The 21,129-nt window shown below is 41.3% G+C and overlaps 1 protein-coding gene and 1 long non-coding RNA gene across 2 annotated transcripts in view; one reads left to right on the forward strand and one right to left on the reverse strand.

Moving 5' to 3' along the window:
- Positions 1-21,129, forward strand: part of LOC140190797 (uncharacterized) — a 37,146-nt gene that overhangs the window by 2,186 nt on the left and 13,831 nt on the right. The window contains exons 2-3 of the long non-coding RNA XR_011883686.1: positions 8,199-8,341; positions 8,729-8,774. This is a non-coding gene — a long non-coding RNA (uncharacterized lncRNA). The remainder of the gene's footprint in view (positions 1-8,198; positions 8,342-8,728; positions 8,775-21,129) is intronic.
- LOC140190795 (hydroxycarboxylic acid receptor 2-like) lies at positions 18,944-19,975 on the reverse strand. Its single transcript, XM_072247641.1, has one exon. The coding sequence runs from the start codon at positions 19,973-19,975 to the stop codon at positions 18,944-18,946; it is 1,032 nt and encodes a 343-aa protein (XP_072103742.1).

The following is a 21,129-nucleotide window of genomic DNA, read 5'->3' on the forward strand; positions in this document are numbered from 1 at the left end:
CTTCAGGAAGATTTAGCAGACTCTGGAGTGGTGGTGCACTGTTCTACTGTGCAGCAACACCTGCACAAATATGACCTTCATGGAAGAGTCATCAGAAGAAAACCTTTCCTGCATCCCCACCACAAAATTCAGCATCAGACATTTGCAAAGGAACATCTAAACAAGCCTGATGCATTTTTAGAAACAAGTACTGTGGAATGATGAAGTTAAAATAAAACTTTTTGGCTTCAATGAGCAAAGGTAAGTTTGGAGAAAAAAGGGTGCAGAATTTCATGAAAAGAACACCTCTCCAACTGTTAAGCATGGGGGTGGATCGATCATGCTTTGGGCTTGTGTTGCAGCCAGTGGCACGGGGAACATTTCACTGGTAGAGGGAAGAATGAATTCAATTAAATACCAGCAAATTCTGGAAGCATACATCACACTGTCTGTAAAAAAGCTGAAGATGAAAAGAGGATGGCTTCTACAACAGGATAATGAACCTAAACACACCTCAAAATCCACAATGGACTACCTCAAGAGGCACAGGCTGAAGGTTTTGCCATGGCCCTCACAGTCCCCTGACCTAAACATCATCGAGAATCAGTGGATAGACCTCAAAAGAGCAGTGCATGCAAGACAAAAATAATACAGTAATCATGCTTAAAATGTTGAAAAGAATGTTTCATCTTTAACTTTATGACTTTTGGAGATCAGTTCATCTTCTACTCACTTAACTATTCACAGTAACAGAAATTTTGACCGGGGTGCCCAAAAATTTGCGTGCCACTTTATACAAGTCACTCAAATATTACTGAAATATTAAATACACAACTCTTCCCTGCTTAGCTATAAACTCCAATTCAATAGAGAATGCATCTCAGCTATACACACTGTATACAATATAATACAGCTACTGTATACAGACATCCGCAGCATAGTAAATTTTAAATTGTCCTATTCAGACCTAGAGATTTAATCACTGTGGAGGATTTCTTCCTTGTGGGATAACATCATTCCTGACAAGCAAGGTCACTCTGCTTGGCCAATGAGATGTCGCTATGAAAACAATCTCACTCAGAGGTGATTGTAGGAGTTGACTTTAAGACTGCAGGAAGTGATACTTTGATCCCTTTCCTTTTCTTTCTCATGTTCCTTCTCCTTTTCTCATTCATATTCTTTCTCTCCATCTCTCCCCTCTTCTTTTTCTTCTTCTTTGTGCATCTTGATCTTGGAAAGGTGCTTTTAGATCATTGGAGTATTCTCTTACTAATTCTTCTATTGCTCCCTTTATGATCTGATCTCTCTTCTTTGTTTTCTCATCCACAACATCATCTGGTGAATCCTTTGTTTTTTGTATCTTCATTAATTCCTTTCGTTTTGGCCTTCCATTCATCCAGCTGGGCTTTGGTCTTTGCATCTGCTTTTACAAGCAGCTTTTTGTCTCCCATTTGATGTTCATGCAATAACCTTAATGCATGCAGAGTGGATTCTGGTTCTTTATACTCACAGAAGCCGAATGCTTGCAACTTTCCTGAAGCTCCTTGAACTCTTTTCCAGCTAAAATCCAAGCCACATTTTGCTAGTAATTGCCTGATTAACATATCAAGAGCTTTCTCAGGCACGTAACCTACAAAAATTGTTGTAGTTGGACCACTGCTTTCATCTCTTCACCTCGTGCTTGATTCCTCTGAGCGGCATGGTCCTTTCTTGGTCCAATATGCTTTCCAACCAGAGGCCCAGAGGTTGGCTCCATCACCTGTTTATCCTCTGTTGGGCAAAGGTTCTTGACAGTTATGGCATCATCCTGTACCTTTTTAAATTCCCTTTTAGGTGGCTTCATTGCAGGGCAAGTGACATGCAAATGGTGGATGGATCTCCAAACAGTGGTAGTTGTCTCAGCCAATTATGCCTGCACAATGCCGGCCCTTCTGTATTTTCCACATACAAATTCAATGTGGCTTGTTGGCCATTGCATCTAATTTCATGAATGCCATTCCCACAGGAGTTATCTTTTCTCCAGCATAAATTCTTAATTGGATATCAGCAGGCTTCAGCTTAGTATCTTTGAAAAGCCTCTCAAACGCAATTTATGGAATGACTGAAACAACCGAACCAGTGTCCAATTCCATTTTAATTAAATTGCAGTTAACTTCTGGTGTATGTCATATTGTTTGTCTATTGTTAATTTTCACACTGCAAATCTTAAGGCTACACAATCTTATATCAGTCACATCTTACCAGATTTTTCATCTGTGGCATGCAGTTTAATGCTCTCTTTGAAACTGCAACTTTACTTTTTATCTCCCCTGAGCAGTCCATTTACTTTTGTCTTCCTGACATAGTCTTTGTCTGTATCCTACTTTGTTGTATTTTCTGCAAGTTTGCCTTTAAATCTACATTTGTTTGGTGTATGTGAGCCCCTGCCACAATGGTAACACAATTCGATTGGTTAAGCTGGCTTCTGTTTAGATGCTGCAAGTTTATGCATGCTCATTTTCAATTCTGAATGCAACTCAATTGCATCGCTGTTTGTGGTTTCCATTGAAACAGCAATTTCCACTGCTCTTTTAAATGTAAGTTATGCTTCAGGTAGGAGCCATTTATGAATGCTTTCTTGTAAGAATCCACAAACTAAATGATCTTTTAGTGTATCATTAACCCACATTACTGAACTGAAAACGCTTAATCTTTTCAATTCAGCCACATATGCTGAAAAGGACTCCCCTTCCTTTTGATTCCACTTATAAATTCTGCAATCAACAATGGATTTGATTCTAAATATTCCTGCATTACTTCTACAATATTAGCAAAGCTCATTTCTGCTGGTTTGGTTAGAGCAGTCAAACATCAAAGCAAACTGTATGCCTTTAATCCCAATGCACTGAGCAAAATTGGCACTCGCTTTTCACTGGCTATTTCATTTCCTTCAAAATACTGTACAATAGCTCAGTATATATGAACTAATTACCCATTGAGAAATCAAACTCGTCAATTTTGTGGACACAGCCAGCCATTTCTTCTCTTTTTTTTAAAAATGATGATTATCACCGGGTACTCATTCTTTATGAATCCATGAATTCTGCCATTTACAGCCTTATTTAAAAATTGACTGTGTTTCTCTTCCAAATAACACATGCTTTCTGTAACTTGACCATTCTTCGATCCAATTTATTTTATTTCAAACGTCTCGCTGCACTGTAACAGGCTGGTAGCCGTGTTGGATTTGTTTTAACTTCGAAACATTAAGCTAATTCAAAGAAAGGCACAGAAGTCCGAAAATATGGGTGTGTAACTTCTTTACTTTAAGCGAGGTGCGCACGCAGTTAACGTATTTTTACAGATAACTCATAATTAATTATTTAAATGAACAAGAATGCTTAATCGATTAATATGTGTACAAGATCACTCCAGTATTATTGAAATGTTGAATACACAACACCTGCCTTGACTACTGGCGGCTCATTCCACATACACACCACCCTCAGTTACAACTGAGGTCCATTTTAAATATATCCTCTCTCACCCTGACTCTATGCCCCCCACTTTTATTCGCCCTAATTCTGAAGAAAAGACTGTTAATTTTAAGCATTTCTAAAAGATCACCTCTCATTCTCCTATATTTCAAGAAGTAAGGTCCTGGCCTGGCCAGCCTCTTCCTGTAACTCAGGCCTTCTAGCATCCTCAAATCTTTTCTGTGTTTCTTTCCCAATTTAATCACATCCTTTCAAAGCTGTACAGAGTACTCCAAGTGCAGCCTCACCAACGATTAATACAACCGCGACGTAGCCCTGACTGCTGAGTGCCAGTGTACTAAATGCTCTTCTCACCAGCCACTCTGCTTGTGACGCTTCTTTCAATGGATTAATTAATTGTCCTCTTAATGGTACTTCTGTTCCATTGCTTCCCCCATGCCCTACCAGCAATAGTGTAAGTCCTGTGTTAGTTTGACTTTCCAAAATGCATAACGTCATACTTATCAGTATTGAATTCCTTTTGCCACTGTCTGGACCACTTCCCTAACTAATCAAGATCCCCTTGTAATCTATGATTATCTTCTTCCCTGTCACCAACACCTCCGAATTGTGTATCATCACAAAATTATTGATAAAGCCTTCTGCGTTCACATTCAAGTTATTTACATAAATGACAAATAACAAGTGTCCCAACACCAAGCCCTGAGGCACACCACTAGTCTCCAGCCTCCATTCCGAAAAGCAACCTTCAAGCACCACTCTCTGCTTCTTACCTCTGAGCGCACTTCTAATTCATCCAACTAGCTATCCCTTCATTCCGTGGGACCAAGCCTTCCAGACCAGCCTACCACCTGAGACCTTGTTGAAGGCCAAATAGGCAACATTCACTGCCACACCCTCACCTACCTTTTTTTGGTTATTTCATCAACACTCTAAAAGAGACATCAATCACAGCCTTCCACACACAAAGCTATGCTGAATCCATCTCGTCAGACTGTCTATCCAATTGCCTGTCTTGTCCTTGCTACACTTCTTAAGGCATCACACAAGTAACTTTGAGCTGCATTTGTGCCAAGTGATATAAAGAGACCGATAAAATGTTTATTGGTTAAAACATTATCCAATCATCCTTAAAAACAGATAACATCTGCGCTAAAATATGGGAACACCTGGCCCCAGCCACTCAGAATACAGAAGGAGATCTGGAAACACAGACACAAGAAAATAGGAGCAGGCCTAGCCATGAGGCCCTTCAAGGCTGCCACGCCATTTAATACGACCATGGTTAATCGAAGCTGGCATCATCTCTTCTTCTGTGCCATTTCTCTCTATTCCTTGATCTATCAAAATTTTATCCACCTCCTTTTTAAATACTTCTGTTACGTACCCCGTAACTGGGTTGCCAAACCAGCAGAAATGGATCACTCAGTTGGAGTCTGGATTACTAGAACTAAGAAAGTTTTATTAAAGAAACAAGCAACACAGTACTCTAATCAAAAGGATAATGAATGCAACAGTTCAGCAATGATAAACACACATGTACACAGAATTAAGATAACAGGATCAATCAAGCTCTATCGTTGTCTAGGGGTAAATGACCAGTTTCAAAGTGACGCAAAGTTCAGTTCAATTTAGTTCAGTTCAGTTCACAGTAGTCGCTGCCGTGGCGATGGACAGTGGGGTGGGGGGAGAGAGAGCAAAACGAATGAATATTCAAGGCTTCCACACACAGACCTTCACAGTCAGCTGTCGGGCGAGTCCTTTGTGATGTTATCTGAGGTCACCGACCGTGACCCCTCCGTTTCCAGATACTATCGTTTCCCTGCGGTGAACCCAGCACCCAGGCAAGGGTGGACACACACCAGGTTCCCACCGACCGTGCCTTTCCACCCTGTGCATTTATGGCCCGGTACTTCCCACCAACTTGAGAGAGACGCACCGCTTCCAGGGTCTTGTTACCTCAGGTGTCGTGTGTGTCCTGCCTTAGCGAACCTGTCCCTTTTTATCCCCCTGCTGGGGTATCACCTGTCCATCACTTCAAACAGTTCAAGGTTCAAAGGGGGAGCCGCTCTTGACAGCTCCCTCCTTCTGTTACTCTCTCTCCCGTCCCTTCATTACACATCTCCAAATGCTACTCCTTTGTTTTCCTTATCTCTCTCTCTCCTGAAGACAGGTGGCAGACCAACTGCTGATCACACTGGACAGCTAACATCTTAATCTATGTGTATTCTTGTCACACTTCTAATGATCCAACTTCCATCACCCAATGGGACTGAGAAGCCTAGAGAATTACCATCCTCTGCAAGAAGAAATTTCTACACACCTCTGTTTTAAATGACCAGCTCCGTTTCTTGGCAGAACCCTTAGGATCATATATATTTGAAAAGGGTCATCCCTCAATCATCTAAACTTCCATGAATACAGATTCAAGCTATTTAGTGTCTATCGGGAGCACAACCTTCTCATCCCATGAATTAGCCCAGTGAACCTCCTTTGTACTGCCTCCAATGTTTATGTATGTTTCTCTAGGTAAAGAGACCAAAACTGCATGGAGTAGTCTAGCTGAGGTCTCAATAACATTTGGCAAAATTGCATCAAAATCTCCTTATTGTTAAACTGTAATCCCTTTGCAATGAAGACCTGATGACTAGTTCTTTGTGATTCATGCACTAAACTGCTGGAACTATCTGCAAGGTACCAAGGACTTTGGATCTCAAAGACAGGAACATGCAGAATCCAAGTGTAAAAAGCAGAAGGAATTCTAAATAGCCCATACACCTATCCATCAGCTCCTGTCTGGCAAAACCTCTCCTATCTGTGGTACTGTCTGGATATTCTACACACCTCTCCTAGATTGCAAAGAACTGGAGAGAGATCAATGTCCTGCTGAAGGGTCTTGGCTTGAAACATCAACTGTTTACTCTTTTCCATAGATGCTGCCTGGCCTGCTGAGTTCCTCTGAGTGTGTGTTGCTTTGGATTTCCGGCATCTGCTGATCTTCTCTTGTTAGAGACCAAGTTATCCTCATCCTGAGAAGTAAAAAAGGAGAAAATGAAAATGAGAATGAAGACTAGAGAGAAATATCCAACTGAAATCTGTGACGTATCAATCTTCAGAAGTACTTACTTAAGTGTTTTTGCCCCTTTGATGATAGTGGAAGAAAAAGCCAGTGTAAATATGACAGCAGTTTTAACAGCATTAACAACCAGCTCCTTTTCCTACAATATTCCAAAACCACAACACAAAAATTAGGTCATTACCTTTTTCTCATATTCGCTACACCCTACACATAATAGATGAAGGATATAACTTACCCGCAAAAGTGCATGTTGCACACATTCATTGTAATGGACTTGTTATATTGGAGGTGAAATAAATTGTGTTAATTTTACAATATTATTGCAAAAAGGCACTAATTTGGTAGATGGATGCAGGACAAATAACCCATCCAGGACTACCAATACTGTGGCAATGAATTTCATAGATTCACCATTTTCTGGTTAAAATATTCCTTCACATCTTCATGCGAGATGAACATCTGTCTATTCTGAGTCTGTGCCCTCTGGTGCCACCCTCCTCCACTATAGGGAACGTCCTGGATGGTGCCACTGCAGTGTTCAAGGATGTCATTGGAAAACTCAAATGTACCAAGGGTAAAATAGTGTTAAGTGAAAATGCCACATCTGAATTTTGCAAAGCCCGTCCAGTTCTTTATCTATTCATGATAAAGTAGCTAGTGAGCTAGATCACGTGGATGCTGAAGGAGGTCTTTCCAAGGTTCAGTAGAGTCCATGGGCAATGCCAGTGGCTCTAGTAGCCTAGAAGTCAAGATCTGTGGTCATTTTAAGGTGACCATTAACCCAGTACTGAAAGAAGAGCAATGTCCTCTGCCCACAGTGAAGGATATCTTTACAAACCCTCTCCAATGTCAACACATCCTTTCTTAGAAACGGGGCCCAAAACTGCTCACACTACTCCGTGAGGCCTCACAAGTTCCTAATAAAGCCTTATCATTAGATTCTGTTTTTATATTCTAGTCCTCTCAAAATGAATGCTAACATTGCATTTGCCTTCCCCACTAGTGGCTCAACTTGCAAGTTGACCTTTAGCCAATCTTTCACATTTTACAGCAAGTCTCACCAAAGTAGGGGAGGCCACATCGGGAGCACCGGACACAATAGACAACCCCGACAAATTTGCAGGTGAAGCGTTGCCTCACTGGGATGAACTATTTAGGGCACTGAATGGAGATAAGGGAGGAGGTGAGTTGGCAGGTGTTGCATTCAACACATTATTCTCCACAACATGAGCCATCTTCAACGGGATGCTACCACCAAACACATCTTTACCTCCCTCTCCCCACACAACTCTCCGCTCTCCATAGGGATCACTCTCTCCGTGATTCCCTTGTCCTTTCATTCCTCCCCACTAATCTCCACCTGGCACATATCCTTGCAAGCCACAGAAATGCTTAGCTTGCCCATTTACCTCCTCTCTTACACAATTCAGGCCCACATTTTTATTCTGGTGTCTTCCTTTCCAGTCCTGAAGAAAGGTCTTGGTCCAAAACATCGACTATTTATTTATTTCCTTAGCTGCTGCCTGACCCACTGAGTTCCTCCAGCATTTTGTATGTGTTGCATTAATTCTGCTTCTTTTTTCATAGATGCTGCCTGACCTGCTGAGTGCTTCCACAACTTTCTTTTATCTCAGTTAACTTGATTCCTCCTTGTCTCTCCTCAGATGTGTCTCCGAATTTCAACGTGTCGTCACAGAACGCCAAGAAAAGTGGACCCATGAAGGGGGACCTAGGTGATAAACCCGGGCTCAAAGTTGCATCATTTCCTAGACCCTCACCATCCGGGACATGCCCTCTTCTTGAGAAGGTGAGTGAGGGCCTAGAACTCATTATTACCTTCTCGTTCCACCATCAGGGTGGAGGTCCAAGAGCCTGAAGGTGCACACTCAATGTTTTAGGAACAGCTTCTTCCCCTCTGAGGAAGGGCCACTACTTTGCTATTCCTCTGTAGCATTATTGATGTATTTACTTTTTATTGTGATGTATAGTAATTTTTAATGTCTTACACTGTAGTACTACCACAAAGCTAATTGCGCAACCTGTGTCAGTGATAATAAACCTTATTCTGTTTCTGATTCTGAAGGTACAATGTGATCTGCAAGAAATAGATCTATCACTATTGAGCCTCCATACTGTACATGCCAGCAATGTCATTTTAAAACATAAGAATCATCAGTTTTCCTTCTATTCACAGAATAAATAAGAACCAAGAGGCATTGATTGGGAGCAGCTGCCATGTGGTAAGTCCATGTATGATAACAGATAACTTCACTCAACTCACTTGCCCCATCACTGAAATATTCCCACAAACCATGTACTCAGTTTCAAGGACTATACATCTCATGTTCTCAATATTTATTGCTTATTTATTTGCTATTATTATTTTTCTTTCTCTTCTGTGTATGCACAGTGTGTTGTCTTTTGTACATTGGTTATTTGTCTGTCCTGTTGAGTTCAGTCTTGGATTTACTGAGTATGCCCACAAGAAAATGAACCTCAGGGTTGTATCATGTGACGTATATGTACTTTAATCAGAAGCTTACGTTGAACTTTGTCTTCCAAATTTTTCCTATAAAATAACCTTCCCATTCCAATTACCAGTTGAATAAATTTCTCTGAACTACTTCCAACACATTAATATCCCTAAATGAGATCAGTACATTGCAGAATTCTCCAAACATGGTCACACCATTTAGCAATTTAAATGACTCATATTCTTCCAACATGAGCGTTGAATTCCCCTAGCAATAAAATAATAAAGCTCTGTGGTCTTCTCCTGATTCGTTGTTACACTTATACATAAATGCAAAGTTCACCATCACAGTCAAGTGCCCACTCAGTCTTTGATCCACTGAAAGAGGATTCTTTGAAGGCAAGTCCTCATATTATCTCTATGCTCAAGCCTGCCATGATTCCCACGCACTTGTGTGCCTTGGAGTAGACACTTGAAAGCACTAAAGAAGTAGCATTAACATCATCTCCACAAAATCCTCCAAGTCCAGCACAGAACAGATGAACCAGTCTGGTCTCCCCAGTGTCCTCACCTGGGCAACTTCACCAGCCCTGAAGCTCTGATCACATTTAGAATCAAATTTCTGTTGCATGCCAGTCTCTCCAGATGGGCAACATTGCTCTGAGCTGGAAGATTAGATCACATGGAATTCAGAGGGAGCTGGCGAGGCAGTTCAATTCTTTGAGTGGGGGCCTGCGACTAGTGGGTCAATGTTGCAACACTGTTATTAATTATTTATTTACATGATTATGAACAGTTTGCTATTCATAATAAAATAGGGGGTCTTGTTCAAAGTTCCACAAGTTCAAAGTAAAGTTACCATCAGAGTACATAAATGGCACCATATACAACCCTGAAATTCATTTTCTTGCAGACATACTCAATAAATCCTTAATAGAATAATAACCACAATAGAATCAAAGAGAGACCGCACCAACTTGGGTGTCCAGACAGTGTGCAAGAGATGCAAACTGTGGAAATGCAGAAGGAAAGAGAGAATAATAATATTGAGAACATGAGATGATGAGGATTATATGTAGCTCTCAGAACATTGCCGTGGTTCACTGGTGCCATCTTCATGATGGACAGTGAATTATTGATGGTGAAGCATGTAACAATGAATGAATTACAAAGAGTTAAGGAGATGAACTGAGGAATGGCAAATGGAGTTCAACCTAGATAAGTGTGAGGTAATGCACTTTGGGTATTCAAACAAAGGTAGGACCTATACAGTGAACAGCAGGACTCTGACGAGTGCTGTGGAACAGAGGGACCTCGGGGTATAGTTCACTGAAAGCACTGTGCAAGTAGACAGGATGGTGAAGAAGGCATTTGGCGTGCTGGCCTTCATCAATGAGAGCTTTGCTGGAGAGACAGCGCTTGGGATATTGTGTAAATTTTGGTCACCGTGTTGTAGGGAAGACTTTGTCAAGCAGAAGAGATCTACAAGGATGCTGCCTGGACTAGAGGGACTGAGATATAGGGAGAGGTTGATCACATTGGATCGGTGTTCCTTGGATTGTAGGAGAAGGAGAGGGGACCTTAGTTTAGAAAAGCATGAAGGGTGTGGATAAAGTGCATGGTCATTGTCTCTTTCCCAGGGGAGTCCAAAACTATATGGGACAGATACAAGATAAGAGGAGACTGATCTGAAAGAGAAGTAACTTCTTCACACAGAGGGTAATGAGCTGCCAAATGTAGGTACAAGTGCAACATTAAAGAGACATATGGATAGACACATGGAGAGGATGCATTTGCAGGGTTATAGAATTAAATAAAGACAGAAAATACTGGAAACACTCAAGCAGGTTGGACAGTACCCGTGAAAAGAGAAACAGAGGTAATTTTTCAGTCTATTGCACTGAATGATTCCAGCAAAGAATCCCTGCTCCTTCCTGAACAATAATCTCGTCGTCTACAAATAATGACAGCAAACCACACAAGTACAGTCAGCTGGGGTAAAATGCCATGGGCTGTCTAACTGTACCCCAAGGTGGACACAGAGGTACTTAAGCATCAAAGCTCAAGGATCAACTTTAGTCGTTATATACACTTACATGTATTAGGAATTTGCTGTGGTATGTTGGCGCGACATGCAACAAAAATTCTTTGAGGAGATTACAAGTAGGGTAGATAAAGGGGGTGCAGTGGATGTTGCATATTTGGACTCTCAGAAGGCCTTTGACAAGGTGCCACATATGAGGCTGTTAACCAAGTTAAGAGCCAATGGCATTATAGGAAAGTTACTAATATGGTTAGAGCATTGGCTAATCGGTAGGCAGCAGCGAGTGGGAATAAAAGGATCCTTTTCTGGTTGGCTGCCAGTGACTAGTGGTGTTCTGTAGGGGTTGGTCGCTTCTTTTTATGCTGTGTGTCAATACTCTAGATGATGGAAAGTTGGCTTTGTTGCCAAGTATGCAGATGATATGAAAAGTGGCGGAGGGGCAGGTAGTGTTGAGGAAACAGGGAGGATGCAGGACCTAGACACATTAGGAGAATGGGCAAGAAAGTGGCAAATGAAATACAATGCTGGAAAATGCATGGTCATGCACTTTGATAGTAGAAATATTTTCTTGACAGGGAGAAAATCCAGGAATCTGAGATGCAGAGGGACTTGCGAATCCTTGTGCAGAACACCCTGAAGGTTAACTTGCAGGTTGTGTCAGTGGTGAGGAAGGCAAATGCCATGTTAGCATTCAATTCAAGAGTTCTGGAATACAAGAGCAAGGATGTGATGCTGAGGCTTTATAAGGCACTGGTGAGGCCTCACCTTGAGTATTGTGAACAGTTTTGGGCCCCTCATCTTAGAAATGATGTGCTGGCATTGGAGGAGGTCCAAAGGAGTTTCACAAGAATGATTTCAAGAATGAAAGGGTTATCATACGAGGAATGTTTGATGGCTCTGGGTCTGTACTCTCTGGAATTCAGGAGGATGAGGGGGATCTTATTGAATGTTGAAAGTCCTAGACAGAGTAGATGTGGAAAGGATGTTTCCCATGGTGGGAGAGTCTAGAACAAGAGGGCACACATTCAGGATGCAGGGGCACTCTTTCAAAACAGAGGTGCGGAGAAATTTCTTTAGCCAAAGGGTGGTGAATTTGTGGAATTTGTTGCCACATGTAGCTGTGGAGGCCAGGTCATTGGATGTATTTAAGGGAGAGATTGATAGATTCTTGATTGGACATGGCATCAAAGGTTACGGGGAGAAGGCCGGGAACTGGAGCTGAGGAGAAAAAAAATGGATCCGCCATGATTGAATGGTGGAGCAGACTCAATGGGCCAGATGGCCTAATTCTGCTCCTTTTGTCTTATGGTCTTAAAAAACAACAACATTCAACAATTATTGAATGGGTCCAGAGAGGTTCATGAGAATAATCCTGGGAATTAAAGAATTAATATATGAGGAGTACAATTATTGAATGGGTCCAGAGAAGTTCATGAGAATAATCCTGGGAATTAAAGAATTAATGTATGAGGAGTATTAAATAGCTCTGGGTCCATATGTGCTAGTTTTGCAAAATGAGGGGAGATCCCATTGAAACCTAATGCATATTGAAAGGCTTAGGTAGAGTGGAGGAGAGTAAGTTTCCTATATTGGGTGTGCCAAGGAGCAGGGAGCACACCTTCAGAATAGAAGGGTGTCAAATTAGAAGACAGGTGAGAAGGAATTTCTTTAGCTAGAGAGGGGTGAATCTGTGGAATTCACTGCCACAGATGGCTGTGGAGGCGAAGTCGTTGGGTATATTTAAAGCCAAGATTGATAGGTTTTTGATTAGTAAGGGCACCAAAGGTTACAGGGAGAAGGCAGAAGAATGGGGTGGAGAGGTAAAACCGATCAAGCCATGATTGAATGAAGAAACAGACTCAATGGCCTAATTCTGTTCCTATGTCTTATGTTCTTACAGTCTCATTACAAAGAATTATATAAAAATGAAGTTACATATATTGTGTGTATGTGTGTGTGTGTGTGTGTGTGTGTGTGTGTGTGTGTGTGTATGTGTGTGTGTGTGTGTGTGTGTGTGTGTGTGTGTATGAATACCTGCATGTGAACAGCACTATAAAAAGTGGCTTAAGGTGTGTACAATGCAGTGTAGAGATTGAGGTAATAGATAGAGGAGCAACAGAGTTGTGAGCGAGAATGATCAGATTACTTGCCTGGAGAAGGAACTTTTAAGATGGTAACACATAAAAAATGCTGGTGAACGCAGCAGGCCAGGCAGCATCTATAGGAAGAGGTACAGTCGACGTTTCGGGCCGATACCCGGTGTGAAGTTTTTGTTTTAATATCTCTATAGCACTTTTCAGATAGCAACATTAGAAAATGGTGGTTTGCTGCGTGGGTGGTGTCCGCAATTATTTTTCCTATCTGCTTCTCGGTCCTGCACACATACAAGTCCTGCAGTAATGGTAAATCACAGCTAATGACCTCTTCTGATGTCCTGAGAGTTCGCTGTACCTTTTCTATATTGTTAGAGGATACTGCACCAAAGCAGATGGTAATGGGGTGAGGATGGTCTCCATGATGCAGTATAGAGCTGGGAATAAATTAATTATTTACCCATACCATTCCATGTTCTCTTATCGTTATTTATTCAGAGCTTTTAAAAATTGTAGGATCAAAAATACCTTTTCAAATCTCCCTTGACCCTGCAAAACCAGTAATTCTGTAATTAGTCCAACCTCTCCCGGTCAAAGGTAATGAATTCACTGTCACTCTTTCCAGAAGTGTGAGTCACCTGTTAATATTTACCCATACTGCTGCCCGGCTGATATAATTAAGATTTTCTACTGGGAGGCAATGCTGCAAGGCTTGAGCATGGCTATCACCCCTGAAATAGAAATAGTAGGGGACAGAGGGTCCAGTGAGATGGAGGAACTGAGGGAAATACATGTTAGTAGGGAAGTGGTGTTAGGTAAATTGAAGGGATTAAAGGCAGATAAATCCCCAGGGCCAGATGGTCTGCATCCCAGAGTGCTTAAGGAAGGAGCCCAAGAAATAGTGGATGCATTAGTGATAATTTTTCAAAACTCTTTAGATTCTGGACTAGTTCCTGAGGATTGGAGGGTGGCTAATGTAACCCCACTTTTTAAAAAAAGAGGGAGAGAGAACCCAGGGAATTATAGACCGGTTAGCCTAACATCGGTGGTGGAGGAACTGCTAGAGTCAGTTATCAAAGATGTGATAACAGCACATTTGGAAAGCGGTAATATCATCAGACAAAGTCAGCATGGATTTGTGAAAGGAAAATCATGTCTGACGAATCTCATAGAATTTTTTGAGGATGTAACTAGTAGAGTGGATAGGGGAGAACCAGTGGATGTGGTATATTTGGATTTACAAAAGGCTTTTGACAAGGTCCCACACAGGAGATTAGTGTGCAAGCTTAAAGCACACGGTATTGGGGGTAAGGTATTGATGTGGATAGAGAGTTGGTTTGCAGACAGGAAGCAAAGAGTGGGAATAAATGGGACCTTTTCAGAATGGCAGGCAGTGACTAGTGGGGTACCGCAAGGCTCAGTGCTGGGACCCCAGTTGTTTACAATATATATTAATGACTTGGATGAGGGAATTAAATGCAGCATCTCCAAGTTTGCGGATGACACGAAGCTGGGCGGCAGTGTTAGCTGTGAGGAGGATGCTAAGAGGATGCAGGGTGACTTGGATAGGTTAGGTGAGTGGGCAAATTCATGGCAGATGCAATTTAATGTGGATAAATGTGAGGTTATCCACTTCGGTGGCAAAAACAGGAAAACAGATTATTATCTGAATGGTGGCCGATTAGGAAAAGGGGAGGTGCAACGAGACCTGGGTGTCATTATACACCAGTCATTGAAAGTGGGCATGCAGGTACAGCAGGCAGTGAAAAAGGCGAATGGTATGCTGGCATTTATAGCAAGAGGATTCGAGTACAGGAGCAGGGAGGTACTACTGCAGTTGTACAAGGCCTTGGTGAGACCACACCTGGAGTATTGTGTGCAATTTTGGTCCCCTAATCTGAGGAAAGACATCCTTGCCATAGAGGGCGTACAAAGAAGGTTCACCAGATTGATTCCTGGGATGGCAGGACTTTCATATGATGAAAGACTGGATGAACTAGGCTTATACTCGTTGGAATTTAGAAGATTGAGGGGAGATCTGATTGAAACGTATAAAATCCTAAAGGGATTGGACAGGCTAGATGCAGGAAGATTGTTCCCAATGTTGGGGAAGTCCAGAACGAGGGGTCACAGTTTGAGGATGGAGGGGAAGCCTTTTAGGACTGAGATTAGGAAAAACTTCTTCACACGGAGAGTGGTGAATCTGTGGAATTCTCTGCCACAGGAAACAGTTGAGGCCAGTTCATTGGCTATATTTAAGAGGGAGTTAGATATGGCCCTTGTGGCTAAAGGGATCAGGGGTATGGAGGGAAGGCTGGTGCAGGGTTCTGAGTTGGATGATCAGCCATGATCATACCGAATGGCGGTACAGGCTCGAAGGGCCGAATGGCTTACTCCTGCACCTATTTTCTATGTTTCTACGTACAAAATGAGCAATGTTGACCATAGAGGCTAGTTCAAAATGTGCTATAAAGCTGACATTTGCTTCTGCTCCCCATGTCTACACATTTCCTCAGTAAGCTCACCCACATTCAAATAGCATCACTGCTATGGGTGTGTTTCATTGGAGGAGAGAAATAGTTTGAGAAGATCCTCCCTAAAATTTCCAATTTGTGCAGATCAATGCTCTGATAGTAAATGTCACATCTACCAAATAGTGTTTGTGCATAGGGTTGGGGATGCAAAGCATGATTTATCCACTGATGATGTTATTGTTTTAGTACCATCTGAGTTTCTACAGGGAGAAAGCTAAAGCAAATTGCAAAGTTAATTTTCTGCTTCTGACGTGGGAGGTGAAATTCTCCAGTTCGAGGTGCACCCTGTTTCCAGAGGCTTCTACTGATCCTGATAATGGCTGCAGCTCATAATCCTCAGTCTAACTTAGCCCAGTTGTATGCTGAGTGCATAATTTGAGTGTGCAAGTTGAGTATGAACCCCAGGCTCCTGAGGGAGTGTGCTGAGCAGTTGTGTGGAGTTCTCCAGCTCTTTTTCCGAGTCTCAGCCTGGAAAAGGTCACAGCTGTGTGGAAAATATTATGTGTGGTCCCAGTACCCAAGAAGGGCCAACCAAAATGTAACACCTGTGTAGCACCGGTCTTATCGTGTGTAACTAGTCACCGCACTCTTTGAGAAAATCAAATTACATTAGGTGCTAGTAGGCCATCAGAAGATTCTAGGTATCAGAAGGAGGAAGTGAATAGAAACCACACACTCTGGAGATAAGGTTGTTTGTAAGAAATAAAACTATATGTACAAAATATTTACATGAGCAAGAACAATTCAAAATTCCAACATTCTCTTTAGGTTCCAAATCTTAAATATCAAACCACAACTAATTCCTTTTTAATTAGAATCAGTGAGATTCCTTTATTACTCTAATCTCTCTAACAAGTGTTATTCCCTATTTAAAGTTTATAGACTAAACTTTCCTTTTTACTTACCCCTAGTTAGTTAGAAAACTATTTATAATTCCTGTTCTCAAGTATTATAGTTAACTTCAGTTTCAGTTCCAGGCAGCATACCTACAAGTTTGAATTCAAATTCAAAAAATATATATCGATACAGCTTAACTCCTTTCACGACAATTCTCCAACATCTCAATTCTTAAATAAAGTAAATCTCACTCAGTAACTAATCAAAGCTTTTGCAAAAATAATCAGTTCTTGCAGAAAATCAAATTCGGATTCTTTGAATGAAAATATACTTATACATCTAACCGAATTAAATCCTCTACATCATTAAACATTTTGTTCCTACGCTGGCTCGTCTTCTGGTTTCTTGCGTCGCCATCTTGTTTCTTGGTCCATTGGATTGAAATAGTTTATAATCCACGGTAAGTCAGTTCACAAACTTGTACAAAAACTTGACCGAATCCCTTGGTATGGGCAATGGCGTCAACACAGGTGATGCCAACAGGCTCAATAAACTGATTAGAAAGGCTGGCTCTGTTATAGGAGTCAAACTGGACACACTGGAGGCTGTGGTAGAACAAAGGACCCCATGGAAAATCCTGGTAATTCCGGACAATGTTTCTCACCCTCTGCATGCCACCTTGGCTGAACAGAGGAACACTTTCAGTAATAGGCTAAGGCAGCTGTGCTGCTGCAAAGTGCGCTATATGGGGTCACTCTTACCCTCGGCCATCAGGCTCTATGATGAGTCAACCTATAGCAGGGGAAGAGATGACCTCCGCCTGTAGACTGTTTAAGGTAACTTATTTTGTATATCGGTGCACATAATGTTACTGTGACACTGTAATTTCCTTTGGGATCAGTAAAGTATCTATTTAATTGGAAAAGTAGAGCTGTGGTAGGCTAATAAGGGCATGGAGACTCAGTTGATGATTGCGTGACAGCAGTTGTTCTGCCATGCCTAACTTCACATGTGAATCACAGATAAAATCATATGGCTTACCTACTTTGAATTGGAGGAAAGAGTAAAAATTAAAATTAATCAAGTAGTTTTATTATTTGCATATTCATATTTAGATAATTACAACTCGTGTCCAGTTCAAAATGCAAAGTAGAAATAAATTGAGATATGTCTAAAACAGCCTTGATAAGGTTCTGATGTGTAAATGACAGCCATTCATTATTGAGTACATTAAAACTATCAGACACTGAGCAGTTCACATATATGACAAATTAATCATTCTAGATGTCTTATCCAAATTGTTTTAAAATTAAACATATGACAATAGTGTTACTGGTATTCAGTTGTACTGACAGTTCCAGATGGAGGATTATCCAGCACGACAAACTTAGGCACGATGGGCTTGGTGTAGCTACTACACCAGTTAGAGATGTCTTTGACTAGTTTCAGCCATCAGTAAATAGAAGTGCCCAATTTCTGAATCCATGCAAACAAGACATAGATCTCCCAGTAGGCTCTGCCACACATTAGTCCAAAATATCTGAAAGCACATCAGTCACAGAATACGATTTGGCCAACAGAGTATGAGATTCTGCAGATGCTACAGATCTTGAGCTTCACTTGTCCTGATGATGGGTCTTGGCCCAAAATGTCAACTGTTTATTCCCCTCCATCGGTACTGCCTGACCTGCTGGGTTCCTCCAGAATTTTGTGTGTGTTGCATATGATTTGATAACTTGCCGTAATCACTTCTAGAGGGGGAGAAAAGCTAGAGGCAGCGTTATGGAGAAGAGGCATAGCACAGGTTGGAAATTTGTTTTAAAGTACCGGCACAGGAGGAACGCGTTAACTGGCATCTGTGCATTACATATTTCAATGAAACAGCAGCAGAAATGAACCAAATTCCCCAAAGTGTTAGATCAATAACAGGAATGCATACACTGATTACAATCTATTCGAAATGCTTTTATAGTTTGCAATGAACAATTGGTTATAAAACAAACTACAACAAACTTGATTAATTAATGAACAAACTTTTTTTAATAGAGATGATTGAAAGTGTAATATTAGGCAGATTTCCCTTTTCAAATCTTTCTTTATCAAAAGTGTTTTTATCAAAACACTCATCCTATTTCTTTACAATGTCCACTTTGATCCTGACAAAGTTCCACAGAAATCCATCATGTGATCAATGAGCTTGTGCGTATGTTGGCATCATATTCTCCAGCAACACGTAAATGAGCTAAATGAGTGTAGCTGGTTGTGGGTAATCTTAGAAACTTCATCCTTGAAACCTGAGGGGTCAACCAATGAAAGAGAGATAGGATAAATGCAAGTAATTTCATACAGCACATAATTGCCACATCTGTTCCTGAGGAAATATGAAAAAATTACGCAGGTAACTGGCTGAGCTTCATATATTCCCTGTTCACTCCATTTGAAAGTGATCAAAGGTGTTGCAGACTGAAGACCTTTCAGGTTCAACGGCTTGTTGGATTTCTTGCTTTGGATGTAATGGTTGCTTTGTCCCTGATCTGAAGAGTCTGAGATTATGAGTAATAAGAGCTTTCTTCAAAGTTTCTTTAAATGTTGAACTTGAGAAGTAGTAAATAACTGGGTCCAGCACACTGTTAAAATAGGTTATGCACAGTGTATTGTAGAATATCTGAGCGCAGATGTCAAATAACTTACAGTCTTCTAAATTGCTTGAAATTAAAACGGCGATTACAGCAATATTGGTGGGTAGGAAGCAGATGAGAAACACTACCGCCACGGCTATCACAAGCCTCATAGCTCGTTGATATTTAACCCTCATTTCAGATTTCATCTGCTTTAGCCTCCAGATAATACAGCACGTGGAGAACAGGATCACTAAAGCCGGTAAAATAAACTTGAAAACAATAAATATAATACTGGTCCAAATTGCTGTGGGGCTTAGAGGCTGAGTTACTTTAAATGGCTCACAGTGAGTTACATTGTGATGTGTGAAGGTACGAGGTTCTACCAGAATGTGCAAACAAATCAACATTGTTAGAAACCAGAGAACGAGTGATACCTTCACTGCAGTCCTGGTAGAGATCTCGCTCACTTTATGGTGAGGATGGATCACTTTGAAATAGCGATCAAGTGCCATAACTATAAGGAAAACAACGCTCTCTGTCCGGTTCAGAAATATCAGGAATACCTTCAGGCGGCACGCAACATCACCAAATATCCAGTTCTTCCCACGTATGTAGTAATCGGCTCGAAATGGCAGACAGCAGATCAGCAGAGTGTCGGCAATCGCCAGGCACAGTGAATAGACGGTGTTCGGTCTCCAGGATTTAACATGAAAACAGAAGATCCACAAAGCAATCATATTTGCAATTAATCCAAAGATAAATGTTAAAATAAGTATCGGTGGATTGTAGGCTGAATAAATGTCCTCCACTAAAGGGCACAAATGAGTTTCGTTACCCATCGTGGAGAGAGTTGCAAATGTTGCAAGAGGAGTGGGAGAAAGCAAAAGGATGCGGTCTATTAAAGAGTATTTCCACAACGTGTCATAGTTTATGGGTGTAGCTAAAACAAACCCAGAATATTCAGGAGGTTTTATCTGAAGTTAGTGGTTATTTGTTCACGTGGTTGCTGATTGCGAACCGGAACCAACAGCTCCTTACTAAACTCATCCATTTGCAAAATGAATCCCTACAAATTCTGCACATTGTACAGAATTTCGGAGTTATCATAATGGAAGTGAGGCAAGTTGAGTGTTGCAGCAGCAGCCTAGAAGGTAAACTGCTCAGATGGTTTTCAGGACTTTACAAATAGAGTGGCATGCAAAAGTTTGGGCACCCCTGGTCAAAATTTCTGTTACTGTGAATAGCTAAGCCAGTGAAAGATGAACTGATTTCCAAAAGGCATAAAGTTAAAGATGACACATTTCTTTAATATTTTAAGCAAGAAAACTTTTTTATTCCTATCTTTTACTGTTTCAAAATAACAAAAAAGGAAAAGGGCCAGAAGCAAACGTTTGGGCACCCTGCACGGTCCGTACTTATTAACACCCCCTTTGGCAGGTATAACAGATTGTAAACGCTTTCTGTAGCCAGCTAAGAGTCTTTCAATTCTTGTTTGGGGGATTTTCGCCCATTATTCCTTGCAAAAGGCTTCTAGTTCTGTGAAATTCTTGCACCGTCTTGCATGCACTGCTCTTCTGAGGTCTATCCACTGATTCTCGATGATGTTTAGGTCGGGGGACTGTGAGGGCCATGGCAAAACCTTCAGCTTGTGCCTCTTGAGGTAGTCCATTGAGGATTTTGAGGTGTTTTTAGGATCATTATCCTGTTGTAGAAGCCATCCTCTTTTCACCTTCAGCTTTTTTACAGACGGTGTGATGTCTGCTTCCAGAATTTGCTGGTATTTAATTGAATTCATTCTTCCATCTCGCACTAAATGTTCCCCATGCCACCGACTGTAACACAAGCCCAAAGCATGATCGATCCAACCCCGTGCTTAACAGTTGGAGAGGTGTTCTTTTCATGAGATTCTGCACCCTTTTTTCTCCAAACATACCTTTGCTCATTGTGGCCAAAAAGTTCTATTTTAACTTCATCAGTCCACAGGACTTGTTTC

Source organism: Mobula birostris, chromosome 31, assembly GCF_030028105.1.
Source record: "Mobula birostris isolate sMobBir1 chromosome 31, sMobBir1.hap1, whole genome shotgun sequence".
NCBI lineage: Eukaryota > Metazoa > Chordata > Chondrichthyes > Myliobatiformes > Myliobatidae > Mobula > Mobula birostris.

Coding starts and splice junctions, on each gene's coding strand:
- LOC140190795 (XM_072247641.1), bottom strand. CDS start 19,975: ATGGGTAACGAAACTCATTTGTGCCCTTTAGTGGAGGACATTTATTCA.